This window comes from Bolinopsis microptera, chromosome 2 (assembly GCF_026151205.1).
Source record: "Bolinopsis microptera isolate Bmic1 chromosome 2, MBARI_Bmic_1.0, whole genome shotgun sequence".
Classification (NCBI taxonomy): domain Eukaryota; kingdom Metazoa; phylum Ctenophora; class Tentaculata; order Lobata; family Bolinopsidae; genus Bolinopsis; species Bolinopsis microptera.
Genome location: NC_087073.1, coordinates 18,638,479 through 18,657,329, shown reverse-complemented (window position 1 = coordinate 18,657,329; position 18,851 = coordinate 18,638,479). Strand labels below are relative to the sequence as shown.

At 39.4% G+C, this 18,851-nt stretch overlaps 2 protein-coding genes across 4 annotated transcripts in view; both read left to right on the top strand.

Moving 5' to 3' along the window:
- LOC134811172 (actin-related protein 2/3 complex subunit 3-like) overlaps nt 1-18,851 on the top strand; it is an 87,981-nt gene that overhangs the window by 33,870 nt on the left and 35,260 nt on the right. The gene's annotated exons all lie outside the window — the stretch shown is intronic.
- The window catches only part of LOC134811164 (circadian locomoter output cycles protein kaput-like), a 37,872-nt gene continuing 20,261 nt past the window's right edge, over nt 1,241-18,851 (top strand). For both annotated transcript variants that reach the window (XM_063817902.1, XM_063817901.1), the window contains exons 1-2: nt 1,241-1,352; nt 1,495-1,530. In XM_063817902.1, the coding sequence (XP_063673972.1) occupies nt 1,279-1,352; nt 1,495-1,530 (110 nt within the window). In that variant the 5' untranslated portion in view covers nt 1,241-1,278. The remainder of the gene's footprint in view (nt 1,353-1,494; nt 1,531-18,851) is intronic.

Sequence of the window (18,851 nt, the reverse complement as noted above, 5' to 3'; positions counted from 1 at the left end):
ATTCTTTTGTAGGATGTTACCACTTATCATATCTGTTATCCAGCATAATCCCACAACTAGACCCTCTTATTCTTCAGTCTTGACAATGACAGTAGCAATGTACACTATTTTGATGCTCGATCCAGGTCACCAAGAAAACCTTCCTTTTTATATTCTCATATTGTGTGTTAGTTTGGTGTGAAGTATTATTTTCTTTTTTAAAACTAACAGTGTTAAACTAAAATGATATCAGTAAAAGATGATATATTTTAACAGGTAAAATTCATATAATTGACGATTAAGAGATATGGGAGTGTGTTCAGGACTCTGAAAGTGGCATACTCTTATAGCAATGGTATGAAATGGTTAACTTTAGTCAAGGTCTCATGTCTCTACGACCTTCGCTTTTGGCGCTGTGAATCTTGCGCTTCAAGCGCAATGCGCAAATTCCTGCAGGAACTTCCCGACATTGTAGAGACCTGAGACCTCGACTAAAGTTAACCATTTCTTACTGTTTATATTAACGGAGCACACATTTAGAACTCCTTCCATACTCCTTCGTGACTAAATTGACGATTTAGAGAATTTTACCTGTTAAAATTTTTGCCGAGATTTACCTCATTTTACCTCACGAGGCCAGCCAAAAAAGGCAAAATTGGGATGAGGTAAAATGAGGTAAAATGAGGTTGACCCCCCCCCCCCAGGAGCACATGGCGCATGGATTTTGAATTTTGATCATATTATTTCTACTTTCGTGATTTTGCTATCTTGCTGTGGGTATAATATTCTCTGTTAAATTGATAAACCAATGTATTTTGGTTAATTTAAATTTACTTTACCTACTAAAATTTTGAAATTTTAATCTTCCAAAATATTTTTGGAAGTTTGTGTGTCTGATTGATGCATATGTAGAATAGGAAAATTTTATGGCAAGAATTCCGTCTATAATATAGATTATCTTCTGTATAAAGTGTACGTGTTTCTATTTAGATGCTAGTTCAATTATTTTTTAATTTCCAGCTTTTGTACTGTGGTATTGAAACACTAATGGCATAGCTTCCTTAATTCGGAAAATTAATTTTAAACTGAACTGCTGGTTACATGTGCAAGGCCACACCAGGCTCGGTTGAGTGTTGAACGTTGGTAAATATGTCTAGGAATATCACATAAAATATGATTTCATCCTTCGCTATTCTTCTTCATGTTGAATTGTTATCCGGTTATTAGATGGATCGATTTTCTTTAACTAACACTCAATTCGTAACAAAAAGTTATTTTAGGAATGTGATGATATAGAAAATGTCTGCCAATAAAAGCTCTGTCCCTTCACCAACAGGATCGACGAATTGTAAATCAAACTCAACGAGTAAAAAGTAAGTCGATTTTCTTGTGAACTCTCTTGATTTAAATAGATAAGTTGTAATAATTGAGTTAACGTCAGGATTTAAAATTTTAGACATCCCGATTGCTTTTTTATTTTAAAGTAATCCTGTTTTCACATCCATTTCACTGCAGATCTGGTCAGTTGGATGATCGAACGAGATTAAAAAGGTCAGTACATTTTATTAGTAAATTGTAAAATGTTGAATAGAACTTAGATATTTTAAAAGTAATGGTAACTCTCTGGTTCACAACAATATGTGTATCTGTAAAGCTATTTCCATAGATATGTATACGCCTGGCTCCTTGGCACTTAAATAACAGAAAACTGGAGTGAGAATATTCTTCTGCAGAACAACTTTTGCCATGAAAATGTTGCTCTAAAGCTTCAGAAAATGAACGCCACACAATTCCACTAATAAGCACCATATTAAAAGTGGACTTGGTCAGATCCAAATACTTGTTTATTGGACCGTCCGTTTAAGTTTGAACGATTTGGTTGCGAAATTACTGTCCTGATCATGACAGGTCCATTATAATATATATATATATTGTAATTATTATATATATATATTGTCTGCAATGTGCCGCTCTGAGATCCTGGACGGAGTGAATGTCGATAAAGAGAGCTCCAGGACTGTAATTTTATCCTTGACATATTTTAAATTAGCATCTTAAGATGCCCAGCTCAGTTCGAGCTTTATCTCCGATTGATAGCACCATCAATAGAATCAATCAAACTTAAGACAGTTTAGTAATTATACTGGTACATTCACTGGCCCGCACACATCAAACACCACAATACTCTACATATAAAGTCATTAATTTCGGAGCTATTAGTATTACTTCATCACACACACACACGCACACCATTTCAACAATTCAAAATGTGTCCTGAGCTGTGTACATTGACCTGACATGATAGTGTAACGTTAGGTTTAACTGTAACTAACAACTCTGTATCCGTTGGGAATGTACTCTGCAGCTAGCTGGGACGTAGGGAATACTTATTACAGTAGGCCGGCTGACGACGCAGCTACTGCACTCAACTCTAGAACTGCACACTGTCGATATTTTAGAGGGTATAATGACCTGTCAATACAGTGTTAACAAGTTTCAGGGGATATTGACCCTCGTTAAAGTTATAAAGTTTTCCCAGGAAGCCAGTAAAAATTAGAGTCAAACTCACTGTCTTGCACGAGACGACGGTTTGTTTAAACGGTTTGCTAATGTTCCTGAAGTCATTAGAATGATTTTATCATCATGTGAGATGAGCTCAATGAGGACTGTTTTGTTCCTGCTCCGTGTGCCCCGCCCCCAATTTTACCCTCATTTACTTGCTTCATAACCGATGTAAACGTATAATTTGTGATTGTGTCCTGTGTATGATTTTATCACTGATTAATATTGAGAGATTGCGCCGGTTCACGTATCCCAACATCAAAGGTTTTCCCTCTGAACATATACTATCGGAGAGAAAGAGAGCGAGAGAGAGAAAGGAAAGAGAGAGAGAGAGAGAGAGAGAGCAAGAGAGAGCAAGAGAGAGAAAGCAGCTCGCATTGCTTTTCCGGCCCTATCAAGCATTATCAGACTGAGCTGGCATTGCCGGCTCGGTCTCGGGGATCTGTGTGAAGCAGCACATATTTTTAGATATTACTAAGCGCTTTAAGATTAATTATCATTACTGTCCGAATTGTCCTTTCTGTGTGTACCGAGCCTGTGGAAAATAAGGTGTTAAAAAACGCTCCAATTATTGTTGGGTTAGGGGAGACTTAACCGTAACAGGAGCCTAGCTTACCGTGTCAAGTGAATTGTGAAGTGCTGTCATTCTCCGCTGATCACGTGGTTCCTCTACATTCCTCCAACCCTGACGTCATCCTCCCCCGAACATTATAATTCATGTTCCGGCCCAGTTCCACTACTACACCGGCCCAGTTCCACTACTACACTTACACAGACACTCTCTCCGATTATTTATAGCTTGTCAAATTGTTCACACCACGGTGACTACTTCGGAGTAGTTTAGTCGAGATAGAAACACAATGTGTACATGATGTGATACATGTTTTAGAGTCGGAGTAACATGCTGCCTCCAATCACAGATAGCAGTCGCAGTGTTCTCCGGATTAAAAGTATTGCGTTTTCCTGACCTGGCTAGAGAGGAGTGTTGTCCAGATTAAAAGAATTGCGTTTTCCTGACCTGGCTAGAGAGGAGTTTTCTCCGGATTAAAAGAATTGCGTTTTCCTGACCTGACTGACGGTCGAGTTCCAGCTGTGATGTGCGTGGTGTATACGTCTTGATAGGTGACAGCTGTGACATTTTGTCAATCACTTTGTGTAGTGATATCACATTCTTAACTACAGGACACAGGTGCACAGAAATACCCAAAATACTCGTCTTACTCGATATTATACATACTTTATACAGGGGCCAATTTGTATTCGGTATAATTTCTAAAGGCCCGCTTTATTGTTGGCTCATAAAATACTTTATTCCGGCCTCCTGTCGACTCTTATAATGTTGCGTATTAAGATTTACTCTCTTTAATAAAGATACAAATAAGCTTGGCTGGCGTAATGCCAACTCTAATTTTTGTGATTAGTTGAGCAAGTAGTAGGTACTTAAAAGCCCGACGGCCGACGGGCTAGCGAAAAATCTTAAGCCTGATTACGCAGTACGCTTGTCAGTTTCTTGACCAGTGACGATGGTAATGGTTGGAAGGCTCACTTTAGGTCTTCATTCTTCAATACCATGATATCATCTGACTCTTTTGACTATAAAGCTATAACTGTTCTGATTCATACATAGAGATGGCCTATAAACGTCAGTTCTGTAAAATGTTAGAGCCCTACTCGAAACACTCTCAGCTCAAGCTATTCAAGGTGAATATAATTATTGTTAGGATTAATTATTAGCTGGAATTATGCTATTGAACCACTTAACGCGCATAGGATGGATGGTCAAGACACCTGATACACATCTTTCCATGTTTCTCCTAGGTAATCCGTCAGTATTTTACTTTTGTTTTTCAGGCCTCATGTGCAGTGGGTGTTTTCCAAGCAACTTACTCGGATACTTGTATTATGATTAAAGCAGAAGAGATGACCATCAGGAACTACTTCGCGAATATGCTGTTTATTCCACAAAATGAATTCTAGAAGTAGTATAATAAATTCTTCTATATTCTAATAATATTTTTTCGAGTATTTATAACACGCTTCGACTCTAAATACACACCCAATAAAGACATGCTTAAGCCATCCAAGCGTGACTTGTTAAGATTAAAGCTCTCTATAAAAAGCTTGTTGAAGGTTGCTACATATTTATATAACTTAGCGATGTTTCACACTTGAATGAACCATGATTTAAAATTCGTGACTTCAAGTTAATGTTTAACCTTAACTTTAACCAGTGCCATATATTCGCGTTGAAGTTAGGAAAGTCACGTTTTACGCTATTACTATAATTTTATGTTCAGCAATCAGCATGAATGAAAACCTGTATCGATGTCAAGATAACACCCTAGAAACTTAAACATATTTCTGCTCATCATTTAAAGTGTGTAATAAATGTTAGAATTAATTTATTTATTAAAGCTCGTCACGGTAATCAATGAAAATAGTTGTTTGACAGGCTCACTGTGGCAGGATACATACAATTTAAAAGTATCCGGATATAACATAACAAATAACCGGAGAGAGCTGAAGAACTATTTGGAGCGGTGCGTGTGGCAGTGGCAACAGTTTCACGACTGAGATGAAATTTGAACGGTAGTATGTCGAGGTGAGCCACCATAGGCACACCAGTTAGTGGTCTCGTTAGAGGTGGCAGCTTGTAGGACTTCGAACCTTAGGTAGAATGGGGAGTGTTCACTCTCTACAAACATGCATTCTCCCCGTTAGAAGGGTGTTCACTATCAACAAGTGTCTAAAGCTTTAGGCTCTCCGCTCAGAGTCGATCAAGCGTGACACGTTTAATAAGGTTGGTGAAATGATACACTTTTTAAAACAACTGTCATTTACATTGTAATTAGTCTGCTGTGACATACGTGACGTTATTTACTGTGACGTCACGTCACGTTATTTACTGTTACGTGTGAGCACTGTAAAGCTGACTAGTTAAAGCAGGGAGCAGTAAAAGTTAGGCATGATCCCATCTCCCGCCCATAAAAATTAGAAGTGATCCTATCCCCGCCTTGTTTACACCGATTTTTATTTATTTACACCGTACATTTAAACGGAGATGATCACTGGAAGTCGCGGCCGGCCTTGTTTCATGCTCAATATGTATGTCGTGTCTAGAGTAATTGTTCCACCTGTTTACAATTGTTCCCACATGCTGCCGTCATGATTTACATTAATTACAAGAGACGCTATTAATAATGCCAACATACTACCGTGAGTATAGTGCCCCTGCCTTACTGCCCTGGCCTGATTTCTTGAGTAGGCTTCATGAATACGGAACACGGTAATATACGGAGGTTATCATGTAACGTGCGTACGCTTCCTGTTGCATTTAAAATTACAATTTGCATATAAATAAATAAATAAATTCTAACATTTATTACATTTACACGCTTCGACATTAAAATATACCCAACGAAGATGACAGATGCAGATGTACGTTTTATTTAAGTCATTCAAGCATTATGTGTTATGTAAGCACATGCCTAGTTTATCCAATTTTGTATTCATCATTCAACCTCTGCTGAATTTATTGTTCTTAGGGCCGTGCCAAGAATCCTGAGTGCTGAGTACGTATTGTTGGTATAGTTAGATTGGGGGCCGGGAGCTATATTTGGGTCCAATAGAGTAGGACCTATCCCTAGTTAAGGGTGCTAAGTATGTATTGTTGGTATAGTTAAGAGTGCTGAACGTGTACCTATCCCTAGTTAAGGGTGCTAAGTATGTATTGTTGGTATAGTCAAGAGTGCTGAACGTTGGTGTAGTCCGTAGTGCTGAATTTAAAAGAGCACTGAATATGGAGTGTGAAGTGTGGAGTTTTGGTGAAGTTGGGTCGCTGACTACTTAATTGCTGCTCAAGTTGAATTTGCTAAGTATGGATTGTTGGTTAAGATAAGAGTTGTGCGAATGTGGTTAGAAGTGCTAAGTGTGGAGTTCTGGCACGTGGGTTATAGTTTAAAGTGGTAAGCGTGAAGTGTTGGAGTAGTTAGAAGTAGTGGTCCCTGGTGTAAGTAGAAGTGCTAAGTGTTGGTGTACTCTGCAGACTATGTGTCTCCTGCTCTGGTCCCTGCCCTGGTGACCTCTCTTCCGTGACAAGTGGGAGAGAGAGAGAGAGAGAGAGAGAGAGAGAGAGAGAGAGAGAGAGAGAGAGAGAGAGAGAGAGAGAGAGAGAGAGAGAGAGAGAGAGAGAGAGAGAGAGAGAGAGAGAGAGAGAGAGAGAGAGAGAGAGAGAGAGAGAGAGGAGAGAGAGAGAGAGAGAGAGAGAGAGAGAGAGAGAGAGAGAGAGAGAGAGAGAAAGAGAGAGAGGAAGAGAGAGACCCAACTAACTAACAGTCAGATATACTGTGTATTGAAATTCAATTAGCGATGACCATGTGCTGTTTCGTAAACTATGTTCTATTATTGTATGTGGCCATATAAATGTTTTCTATTACAAAACATTTTTCATTAATAGTAACCTAAGAGTGGGTAGACCATGCTCTTTCATTCAACCTACACTGTATCTGCACTTACTCGCAACATAATATACATCGCATGGGCATAATAATAATATAGGCATGTATTAATACTATAGGTTGTCCGACCAATTGTAAGGCTATACCTACAATATTAGAATATATTATTCAATATATTCAATTGATAACACGTCCTTAGCCCCTCCCGACTCAATGAGGAGGAGCATTGTCAGGACGAACAAAGGCGACGTTGGAATCAGTGTAGTGTAACTGCATGGCCAACGTGCAGTGCAACACGTTACACGTTATTATCGAAATGTAAAATGACCAGCTGACTGGAACCACTGAATAGAACAATATGAGGGCATTGTGCTCATCGGGTAATGGGGTCCTCCTGGTACGAAATATTACGTTAATATTGGTGGAACAATTACTGTGGGGAAACTCTTTTATTTCTACATAATATACATCTCTCTATTATAACTCGATATATTGTGTCCATCAAAAACTACTTAAAAGCTGAATATATGATTGTGTCCAGTGTTCATCTCAAAAACTACTCCGTTGCACCACATGAGACGGTATACTTTATTATTTAGACAGAACGTGCTGTTCTGCCGTTCTCGTAACGGCAGAACGGGCCGTTCTGCCGTTATTAGAACGACGGACCTCGACGGAATATTAAGTGACAATTGTTGAATATTGAATGGTATGCGCTCAAGACTAGCCTAAATGACGGACAGCCTTATTGTTTTTATGGAGGAGTAGACTATCGCTTTATCTAGACTTTCGTTATTGTATATGATCAGGTCAAGGTTGGCTTGATAATCAAAATGTAAATTATGTGCGATGTGTCTGGAATCAAGTCGACTGTGACTGCTCAATGCTCACAGACAATACATGATTTCTCTCAAATTCTACATGTTTTTATGGAGAAGCAGACTTAAGATTTGTCTAGACCTTCGTTATTATATTATATGATCCTGTAACAGTCTTCATAATCAAAATGCAAATTATCGGATATGTCTAAAATCCAATTATACCTGAATGGCTCTCGGATAGTACACACTTTCTCTTAAATTGTCATGTTTTTATGGAGAAGCGATCCAAAGCTCTCTCTCTCTCTAGATTTTATCATAAGAATATTTTATTTGGTCACGGTTGGCCTAATAATCAAAATGTAAATTATGTCTAGAATCAAATCTGACCGGAACTGCTACTAGTACTACCGGATATGATAATACACGATTTATCTCAAATTCTCCTGTTGAATTATTCAAAACTTTCCCACCAGCGCTGTTGTCGTCTCCAGTGTTCTTGCTACCAATATAATAACGAGATACCAGGTACAGGATAGCTCCACTCTAAATTGCTCTCACTATCCGAAACTACACCAGAAAAATCAGCATTCTTTCTCCCAGCATTACAGCTATATACAGCCCCCATCTTCTTCAGCATTGTAACTGTGTGCATGTGTAAAAACAGGAGAAATGTGTCTCGTGTTCCAGCACAGAGGCTGTTTAAATCTCTAAATACATATATATAAAGATGAGAATTATACACACTTAATTCGACGTGTATCATGGAGAGAGAGAGAGAGGGGTTTTTAAAATATACTAGCAATTGTGTTCCCTGCTCATCCTCCCAACACGCTACATGCAACGTGTGTAGGTCTACAAACAGAGAGAGAGAGATAGTGACGAGAAGAAAAAGAGGGGCCCTGCTATTGGTAGATGTGGACTGTTCGTGCGCGTTTTGTTGTGCCATGTGCACATTAAGATTTAAGACTGATGTAGCGACTAGGACATGGTGTGTCCCCACTCCTGCTGGAATTTCTAGAACTTGAAGTTTTAAAATGCACGGTGCTGAAAGTTTATTTAGAGATGGAGTTAATGAATCAGGATGATTTATTTGACATGGACATCCTGTAAATTTGAACTCTTGTGTGATTCAACTGCACTTTTAAAGTTTAAAATCATGAAACGGACGTCAATTTATCATGATTCGCTTATATTGAGTTACTGCAGAAAGCATTATGATTGATTCGCAGGTAACTTCAATTCAATTATTCGCTCCACGACTAGAGAGCCTAGCTGGTAAATGATAATAAATTTGCCCGAAAATTGTCTTATTATGGTAGCTAGGTAGGAATGGGTATAAAGTTGAGTCGTCTAGAAAATGTCACGTCAGCTGACTAGAGGATAGATTCAGCTGTAGTTCCACCTGCCTCGCTCCTGAACCCCAGACTTACCCTGTAGTACCCCTCATCTACCTCCCTGAGCTGCTGCATTACCAGACTCCGCTGTACTTACCCTGCCTCGCTCCTACCTCACCAGACTTGTTCCCTCTGCCTCGCTCCTACATCTTCAGACTACCCAATCATCCTGCCTTGTTGGGGGGGGGGGGGGGGCCCTACTCTGCTGAATGCTGCCGGCCTCTTCTTGTACTGATTCGGTTTGCGTCAATAAAATCACATGTATTCACAGAATACTAACAAATAATTGTGGGTCTTTTAAAAACTTCTTCTTTATGTCTGATCCTCTACCGCCCTAACTTCAACGTGTCGTGTTCGGTTAGAGCAGAGTTCTCGCTAAGAGGATGAATTCAAAGGTTTATTAGAGGCGCCTCTTTCATTGAGCCAATATTTAAAAAATCCAATTCATGAATTGTTTAGAAAAGTCCTTCCAGCCAATTTACTGGTACAAATGTAAAATTGTGAACATATAGTGTATCCGGGTACTAGCATGCTACTCAATAAACTATATTGCAAGCTAGTTCAATTTTAAATTCTGTGATTACGGTGTGGACGTATTGATTAAGTTAAATAACTATGTAAACAGTTGAAACAGGGTAAATACCGGCGCCAAGTAAAACGGGGAGCTAATTTGTTAGAAAATGCGGATAAATTACCTGCTTCAGTACGGTACCGAGCAAAGCACCATTTTAAAAGCGTCTTGTTCCGCATTCCAAATATGTGGGTGAATTTGGTGGGTCGTTGAGATGTTCACCCCAATGTGTTTAAAATTATTCTATTTGAGATCTTCGTTGAGAAATAAGACGCTGATGCTCTGATGTTAAGTAAATTTCATCAAGTTCGCTTAACATTGCTTGTAGAAGTTAATGTTCCGCTCAAGATTAAATGGCTTTACTTTCCGTCAAGATTATGAGATTAATTTTCTGTAATGCACGAACTTTTGTGGATGTAATCTGTTATTGGTAACATGAACTAAAAGCGACTGCAAATAAGACTGGAACAATTGGCAAACTTTTTGCATCAACCGATCCTAAAAAGCATTATTTCGAAAGAAACTATTTCAAAATCCCTTGAACATTTATTTGGATAATTTGATCTAGATTCACTTGAACTCGATTTTTAAAATCTACGAAGTTAAATTCTTCCTCCCCGTTGGGCGGCGTATAAACGGTTTTCTGTCGGGAACCCAGTCATGTCGCTGGTAACGTTATTTAAAAATATTAAAACAGTTGTAATTATCGCTCACCATATAGCAATTGAGATCTGGAGGAAATACTGTCGATTGCAACACTCCGTCTACGTTTGACGTCTCGTGTAATGACTGGTTAGGGGATATTTGCGGCTACCAATTGGAGTCCGGCCAATTTTCGATGAGGTCTCTGGTGAAGAAGAGGGAAGCAGACCAATTTGTTGTTCAGCAATGTCTGCTGTGTCCTATCAACTGCTAAACTAGACGATAACGGATAAACCGGATTGTATTTTGACGGTGGTTAGACCTGATTTTCACCTGCCCGAACCTACTCAGTAGATGATTTCATAGCATAGCCAGCGCAACACGACTTTCACATCACTTCGCCACTCCCCATTAAAACTGGCTTATCAGAGAATTGTTCTGTGTACTGTAATTTGAGGGTACAATCCTGTCAGAGGCGTTATATCTCCTAGCTCTAGTACACATAATCAGGCAAAGTTCAGGCGGGGAGGTGATGTGCAATAACCGACCCATTTCATGCCCATTTCTACACCAACAATGAAATGGCACCTCCTCCCCGAATTACGGCATACTTAAATAAGCCTGATAAGAGGAGAGTGCGAGGCGATTTTATCGTTGGTAGTTAGTCGGGAGCCGTTAATAAGATCCTACCAACTTCCAATGATAACATCCCGCAAATTCAACCCTTACTCTTTAATCTAATTTGCAATATCGTTCACAGTTCTACTGCTTCGAGTAATGTGGAACGCATTGATGATTTACGGAGCAATGAATTACACCGGTAACTTATGAATGGGATTCATTCCATTTCTTGGAAATACATCAATTAGATTAAGCCACGAGACTTTCACGATTTATGGTTTTTAAAGTCAAGATTATATGTTTACATTTATGCATAATGAAAGTGAATTCACTATAAAATGTATTGGAGTCATCTTGGTTTTGTCAATTGAGCTCAAACATGCTAATATATTGAATATTTTAAACATGCTTCACGTAACAAATTTACAACCACGTTTGGCCTCAATACTTACAATCTCCATACACTGTCTGCGTCTTCAAAGATACATGCTAATCAGCTTTAAAAACAAACTCACAACCTTCTCTTCAAGTAACGATTATAATATACTCTATAATCATTACGCTCGATCATCTGCATTGCGTATATTTCGTCGGTAAGAGCTAGTGGAATCATGAGTTAACAGGTATATTTGGAATATAATCCCAGAAAGGAGGCTGAAATCGCTAAATAGTCGTGACTGTACCGCTATTTGTATGGCTCAAGATCAGGTAGGTGGAGTTACAAGCTATATCGCATGAGCAGTTACTGTAACTAGTGCCATCTGGCATAGTTTGTATTATCCTCGTACCATGGCAGTGAATCATCAGTTTCTAAAGCTAGAAGCTATTATCAATCTGTTAATCGGATAATCAACAGTTAATTAATTAACTACATTTTCTATTAAATGCCAGACGCTTGTTCGCAAACTAACACTTTTAACGTCTGCACTGAGAGAAGGGAGAGAATCATAGTAAATAATATTCTCTCTCTCCCAATAACAGACAAAAGTGTGCTAGTGCTGACTGATCTGCTCACTAATGATTGGTCCAGTGAAGCGTGACACCAGCCCACGTGCCCACAGACCAGTGACCAGGCTACTATTACACTAGAACAGTTCCAGTAGTTCCAATCTTTAGTGACCACTAGTCATCACCCCGCCCCGCCTTACCTGCTGCTACCCAACTGCTGCACCACAACCAATATGGTTCACACTGATGACGTGCCCACATATTACCAGTTACCACTTGTTGGGACTTACTCAAAATAATGGTTTAAAGTCAGTGGTGGGTTCTAAGTGGCCCTAAAACTATCTATTTTTGAGCGATGACAACATGATGTTCCGGAGTTCCGGGGAGATAGAGAGAGAGAGAGAGAACTATTTGACTGGTCTACTATTTCCATTGGTCAGCCTGGATTCTCAGGCTCCACTCACCACCTGTTATACTAAATATTCAGACACACTCACCAGCAGCGTAACTGGGTGTGACCGGACTCACGTGACCCAATCTGGACTTGTTCCAGCACTTTTGTTGGTGACTTAATAGCACGGTCACGTGACTCGATACACGTGTAAAAATATCTAATTTGGCCTTGTATCTGACTTTGGCTTCTTTTCAATTATGTCGTACACACGTTTCCCATGGTCCTCCCAACGCGTGATGACTAGCGTGAGTGGTTACAGCCCTGCTTTGTTCCATTTATTTTAGAGTAGCAACTGCGGTTCTAACTACTACCAACTAATTATTTACAGTCTTTGTCCTCATATCCTTCCCCTCCGCGTCCGGCATATAATCCACCATGATAGGGAGATATAGCCTGTTTACACGTTGCAGAAGAAGGAGATTCAGTGTATCGTATAGGTCTCCCATAATATAACCTGGGCAAAATATTAACTTAGAATGTTAATATAGCATTAATATTTTACACGCAGAATAATCTATTATTCAGCCCAAGCTACCGCGCGCCTCGGGAAATTAAGTGATTTACTTCTGTCATCAAGAACAAGGCTTGACTCGTAGTTAAACATCTGCACAGACAGCAGAAACTTGAAGTTATTTATCCATGTGCGTCACTGTGTGCCTTGCATTCCATATACCGGCAGAACTGGGCATCCAGAGCACAGTAGTTCAGGGTGCTTCAAATTGGGGGAACGTGTACCCTGAACCGGGGCTGAAGTGTTACAAGGCCGGGCACACAAGCCCAGCAAGTGTAGTGTCGGGCTACTTCCAAATAGACTGTGAGCTCGGTGATGAATTCCAGCTGACTAGGTGCTGATGTACTGTGGCTGTTGTACTGGCCGGTATTTTGAGGGAAAGTTTAGGACTTTCCCGCTTCCCGTTGTAACGCTGCTCGGAGAACCTGCTAATATGAGGCTGTATAAGTTTTTATCGTGTAAATTTAATCGCAAAACATTCGGTGTGTTTTAACACTGCCCCCGAGTCTTATTGTAATTTAAAGTACTTATTTCATTAACTCAGCCCGGATTGTATGACCCTAAAATATGTAAACTTCAGGGTACAGAGGGGCCAGCCAACACGAGAAAAACTTTATCAGAATATTGCAAAATTTTAACATTTTACTGAAGCGATTAAAACCACGTCACGTGGTTGTGCTCTGCATACTAACGACACAATTCTGAAGAATACCTTCCAGAATTTTTGCCTGTCAGTGTAGTTTTTAAGTATGCGACCTTAGACCCGGTCAGATCCCCAGTCCGTCACAGCTGAGTAGGAGGTAGAGAGAGAGAGTGTGTGTGTGTGTGTGTGTGTGTGTGTGTGTGTGTGTGTGTGTGTGTGTGTGTGTGTGTGTGTGTGTGTGTGTGTGTGTGTGTGTGTGTGTGTGTGTGTGTGTGTGTGTGTGTGTGTGTGTGTGTGTGTAGTATGACTGGATACCATGCACATGTGATACACATGATTCTATACTCTTCAAGAGAGAGAGAGAGAGAGAGAGAGAGAGAGAGAGAGAGAGAGAGAGAGAGAGAGAGAGAGAGAGAGAGAGAGAGAGAGAGAGAGAGAGAGAGAGAGAGAGAGAGAGAGAGAGAGAGAGAGAGAGAGAGAGAGAGAGAGAGAGAGAGAGATGGAGCTGATTTGGTCGCACACCTGGCACCATTCTTAAACACACTCCCCACCACTCCTAACTTCATGCCATGTAATCACATCTTATATAACATGTATCACACATAATTATGTTTTGTAGCCATATGGTGGAGAGGGGGGTTTCTCATCACACACTACTGCGCCCATTAGTAGCAACTACTACTTATCTAGGTTATACTATATAACTATATAACTAGTAGTATAGTAGTACTCATCTAGCTTACATAGTTACAAACATAACTAGTAGTAGTACAGCTCATCTAGCTAACATACATAACTAGTAGTTAGGATGAAATCTACAGTTCAGTTATGATGGTATTTCTGATATAATTTATCATAATTTTAATCTGCTAGGTAATACTCCCTTGTGGATGGCCGTAAAAAACCGAAACTAGTCTAGTCACAAGCAAGTCGCCTCTTGATACGTCGTTTTCATGACTACATGATCACCATCAATCATAACCAATAGTATGTGTAGTATTACACATGTACATGGTCATCTAGCTTAAACTGCCTGCTAACTCTATAGCTTCAGCGAGCATGTCCCCGACAGCTTAAACTTCGTCTTAACCAATGTTAACTAGCAATGAAGTACTCGTCTAGTGTACACTCCGTTCATTACTGGCATTTTACTGGCATTTTAAATTTCTAGAGAATTCTTTCCGTGCTGATAACAAAATAATTCACTGTTCCTTCCTTATAATTAACAGACGGGGTGTACTCAAATCATCACTCACCTTTCACGTCATTTCCGTACTCGATGGTTGATAAAAATAGTAGAATCGTATTGTTCTAAATCTTGTTCTAATTCTTATTTTGTTCTAAATCTGCCCAGTAAATAGAACCGAGGCTTTAACAGTTATATCAAGTTCCAACTCTTAATTTTACTTTTGAGTGCACACTGCAAGAAAAGTGACATCAGATTCAGAAATACTTTCAAAGATGCTTTGATGTCTGAACATGACCAAACGCACGAAAGCGGGAAAAAGCATTTAATTGAGCGGAAACTAAGATGGCCAGGGGGTTATTAAGTTGGGTGGAATTGACCCGGCGGGAAATGAATTCTGCACTGTTTTGTTCCCTGTCAACGCAACTTCATAGGCCGGGCAGTTTATCGATGCGTTTAACAGATGTCGTAATGTTTTCTTTAGAATTGGCTGCTTTCCAACTAGCTGTCTCGGTCTGTTAGCCACGCATGTCCCGGAGCTCACAACAACCTCTTATTTTAGTCTTACTTCACTTACCCAAGTTACGAGCTTGTGTGGACTTCAAGATAACAGTCTGGTTTAAGTTCATGATCCTCGTGAAAAGGTGAAGTGTGAATGGATCCCGTCAAAGGTGTGATATTGCCTGCCCAAAACTCCCAGTCCGCCACATCATGACTCATTTCACTTAATCACGTACCATGGTAATTGGTCAAGGTCTATAAAGAATGAAATCAGGTACCACCCAGGTCAGTTAAATGTAAGTTCTATTATTCATAATACACAGGGCAGGGACCCTGCATCATCATCATCATCACCGGTTCTGGACCTGGTATCTCCAGACTTGATAATTGTCCGATACACCTCCCTGTACTTAGTGTTTACGTATCAGCTCTAATATACCGAGATGGTATCTTGTTAACAGAGAGAGGAGAGAGAGAGAGAGGTGTCTGGGTAGTGGGTAGTGGTTGTAGTAGGTACGATACTGTTAGATAATCATTACAATTACTGTTTGTTCGTGTTTCTTTGATCCAGGAAGGAATGCTAGGTGGGTGTCGCTACTCAATTGACTTTTCATTCTTTGAACTTCAAAGTAATCTAAGTAGCATGTTATAGGTTCGCGGTGCGCACTGCATCATGGTAAATTATTGTAGACAATATAACAGTATCGCGTGCTCTATCTCTCTTCCATTGAATGTAATTCTAGGTTTTAATGGACCGGCATCTGCTTTTAAGAGAGCAGACGTCACAAACCAAGATATACTGTTCCATTGTGAGAGAGCATTGCATATTATTTAGTCTGCTAAAAGTTTATTAACACGCATTAAAGCAAATAAAAATAGATAGAATAGGTTTTTTGGGGTCTCGTGAGCTGAGTGGGGTGGTTAGGTGTTAAATGTTCTGATGACGCATTTAAAATCAATGGAGCGTTTCTTTTATTAGAACTACAAAGAAATTTATTATAGGTATTTTATAACATTAGGTGCAAAAAAGATAAAGCTAAAAGATTAAATAGGATAAAGCAGGACTCGAAAATTTAAATAGATATTGAAATTATAAATTTTCGTCGTCAAACCGGCTCTTTTAAATTTAAATATCTCATTTAAAAATAAAAAACGAACCTATAAATTTAAGTGCAAGCAAATTGAACATCGTTGACGTCTAAATAAATGTTAAAGATGGTATAAAAACCACAATAGAGTGATGTAAAGTGTTTAGCTTGTCTGTCATGTAATTGTTTCACATAGTAATCAACGTTACCATCAACAACCACGCACCACCAGCCTGAACGAGCAGATCAATTTTAAATTCTCGTAACTTTTAACAGACTGCACTCGTTATTTTTGAGACCGTTTTGTCCTTCTTCACTGGCAGGTGATGTAGAATTTCTTTGAAAAGGTAAACAGTTAAAACAGTCCAAGAATAAAACGGTCAAACACTTAAAATCTACATGTTTAAAATTTGGCTATGAATGGTATTTGAACTTTTGAATCCGGCCCGGCCCGGTAATCCCTGTGGTATTAAGAGTCATATCTGCTACAGTTGAAAACATCTAATGAGCAGCAGACCACCAACATAGTTTTGGGATTGTAGTAAATTTGTCAAAATAAAGATTTTACCGGGTCAGGAGATATCCTGAAGAGTGAATGTCATGACGTCCTGGATCAATGTTTAGTTATGTGTATGTTTATATTAACTGGTTTCTCTCTCTCTCTCTCTCTCTCTCTCTCTCTCTCTCTCTCTCTCTCTCCCTCTCTCCCTCTTCCTCCTCAGTAAGCTCTACACACGCATCATTATGAGCAGGACAGTTATCAGACTAGAAAGTGAAACCTCCCGGCTTGTCTTGGATATTTCATGTTGACAGAGTACATGTGCTTATTGGGCGCTGGAACATGCTACTATATGTCAGAACTATATTGGGATATTATTGAAAATGTGTCGACAGTCACCAAGGAACCGCTAAAATGGCCAATTGTGGCTCAGTAGAGCTGGATTCTGGTGAGTAGGTGAACCTTTGGTTTCTGACAACGGACAGCGATTAACTAATCAGCTTCCAGCATTGACCAATCAAAACCCAGAATCACTGTCACGTGTCAAAACAAATGTGTTCATCTCCTCGTCAGTGCCATGATTCGATCTATAGATAATAGAGATCTGGATAGTTGATCATGCCGCATGCGTGGTATCACAATTACGGCCTTGTTCCACGTGAAATTGGTTGTATCGAAATAATTTGAGGTCTACCTATTTACCTTGTCCTTCGTCACTTCCACAAGGACTTCTTCCCTGCTTCTGTCACCGGAAAAACGTGAGTTTTGTCAGATGTTTCCCACAACCTTTAGAAAAGAGAACCTATGAGATGAAGCCGAAAGCGGTTGTGGGTTCAAAGTTCACCGCAATGGCAGAGCACAGAAATTATTTCTGTGTTCCAAACCCTAATTACTTCTGGTTTTCAAAGTTACTTATGTGCTGCTTCAAACCTTGCGAAACATGTGCACATCCAACCACTGAGCCGTTATTAAGGAGGAAAGAAAAGTTGCAAATACTTGTGAAGGTATTTAATGAAAGTACTTGATGGAAGTACTTGATTTAGGTTGGAGATAAGATTACTTAATGGTCGATTAGGTGCTCAAACGCTATGACAACGCTACCAATATACATTATACCTGGTTATCTAATTTACATAAAACTAATTTAAATTAAACTAATTTAAATTAGTTAACACTGCAAATCTATTCCATGATTTATTAATATTGAGCAAACAATGGAGCCTTTTAATGACGAGTAAAAGTTGAGGGACCTAGGCGCCTAAAGTTTTCTTGAGTTACACATAGCTATTGTGATAATTTACACTAAAGTAAGCCTTTTCAAGTACCCCACCCTCCGACCCCTACGTAATAGGTGAGTATCCACATTAAACTTTCCTCTTCAACGTAATAGAAGCACATCTTACGTTTTTGCTATAATAGTACTTCTACTGTATAATATAGCTGTGTCAGGGGCCGGGTGATGCCAAAGTTTAAGTTTAAACTGTGTTTACACAGTATCATTTAACACTGCCATGTTTATTTATTTGTAATGTGATGACTATGGAGGATAATATTAAGCAATTTAGTTTTATTTTGCAATTTAATGATAAACTAAAAACCAAAGTATATAGGAGGCCAGGTGGCAGTGAAAACAATATACAACTTTTTGGAGAATCATCATATCAGGGCCGTGGCCGGGGTCGCTAAATAGCTCTCTTTCTTCAGAATGAATATTGACATTACCCTTCCTGCTATATGACCTCAACATGCCCCAAAAGGCCCACCGAAATTCTCGAGAACTCTTTGAAAGTGGCTCCATCATTTTTTATGAGATCAGATTCTAAAAGGGTGTCTTGCCAGGGCCCACAATACTACCAGCCCGAACTATAAAATCAGATACACATGTCACATAACACCCCCTCATTAGTTAGATCTGTCTGACTTAAGCTGGCTCTAACTCGATCAATACGCGGATGATAAGAGCTCTCTCTCTCT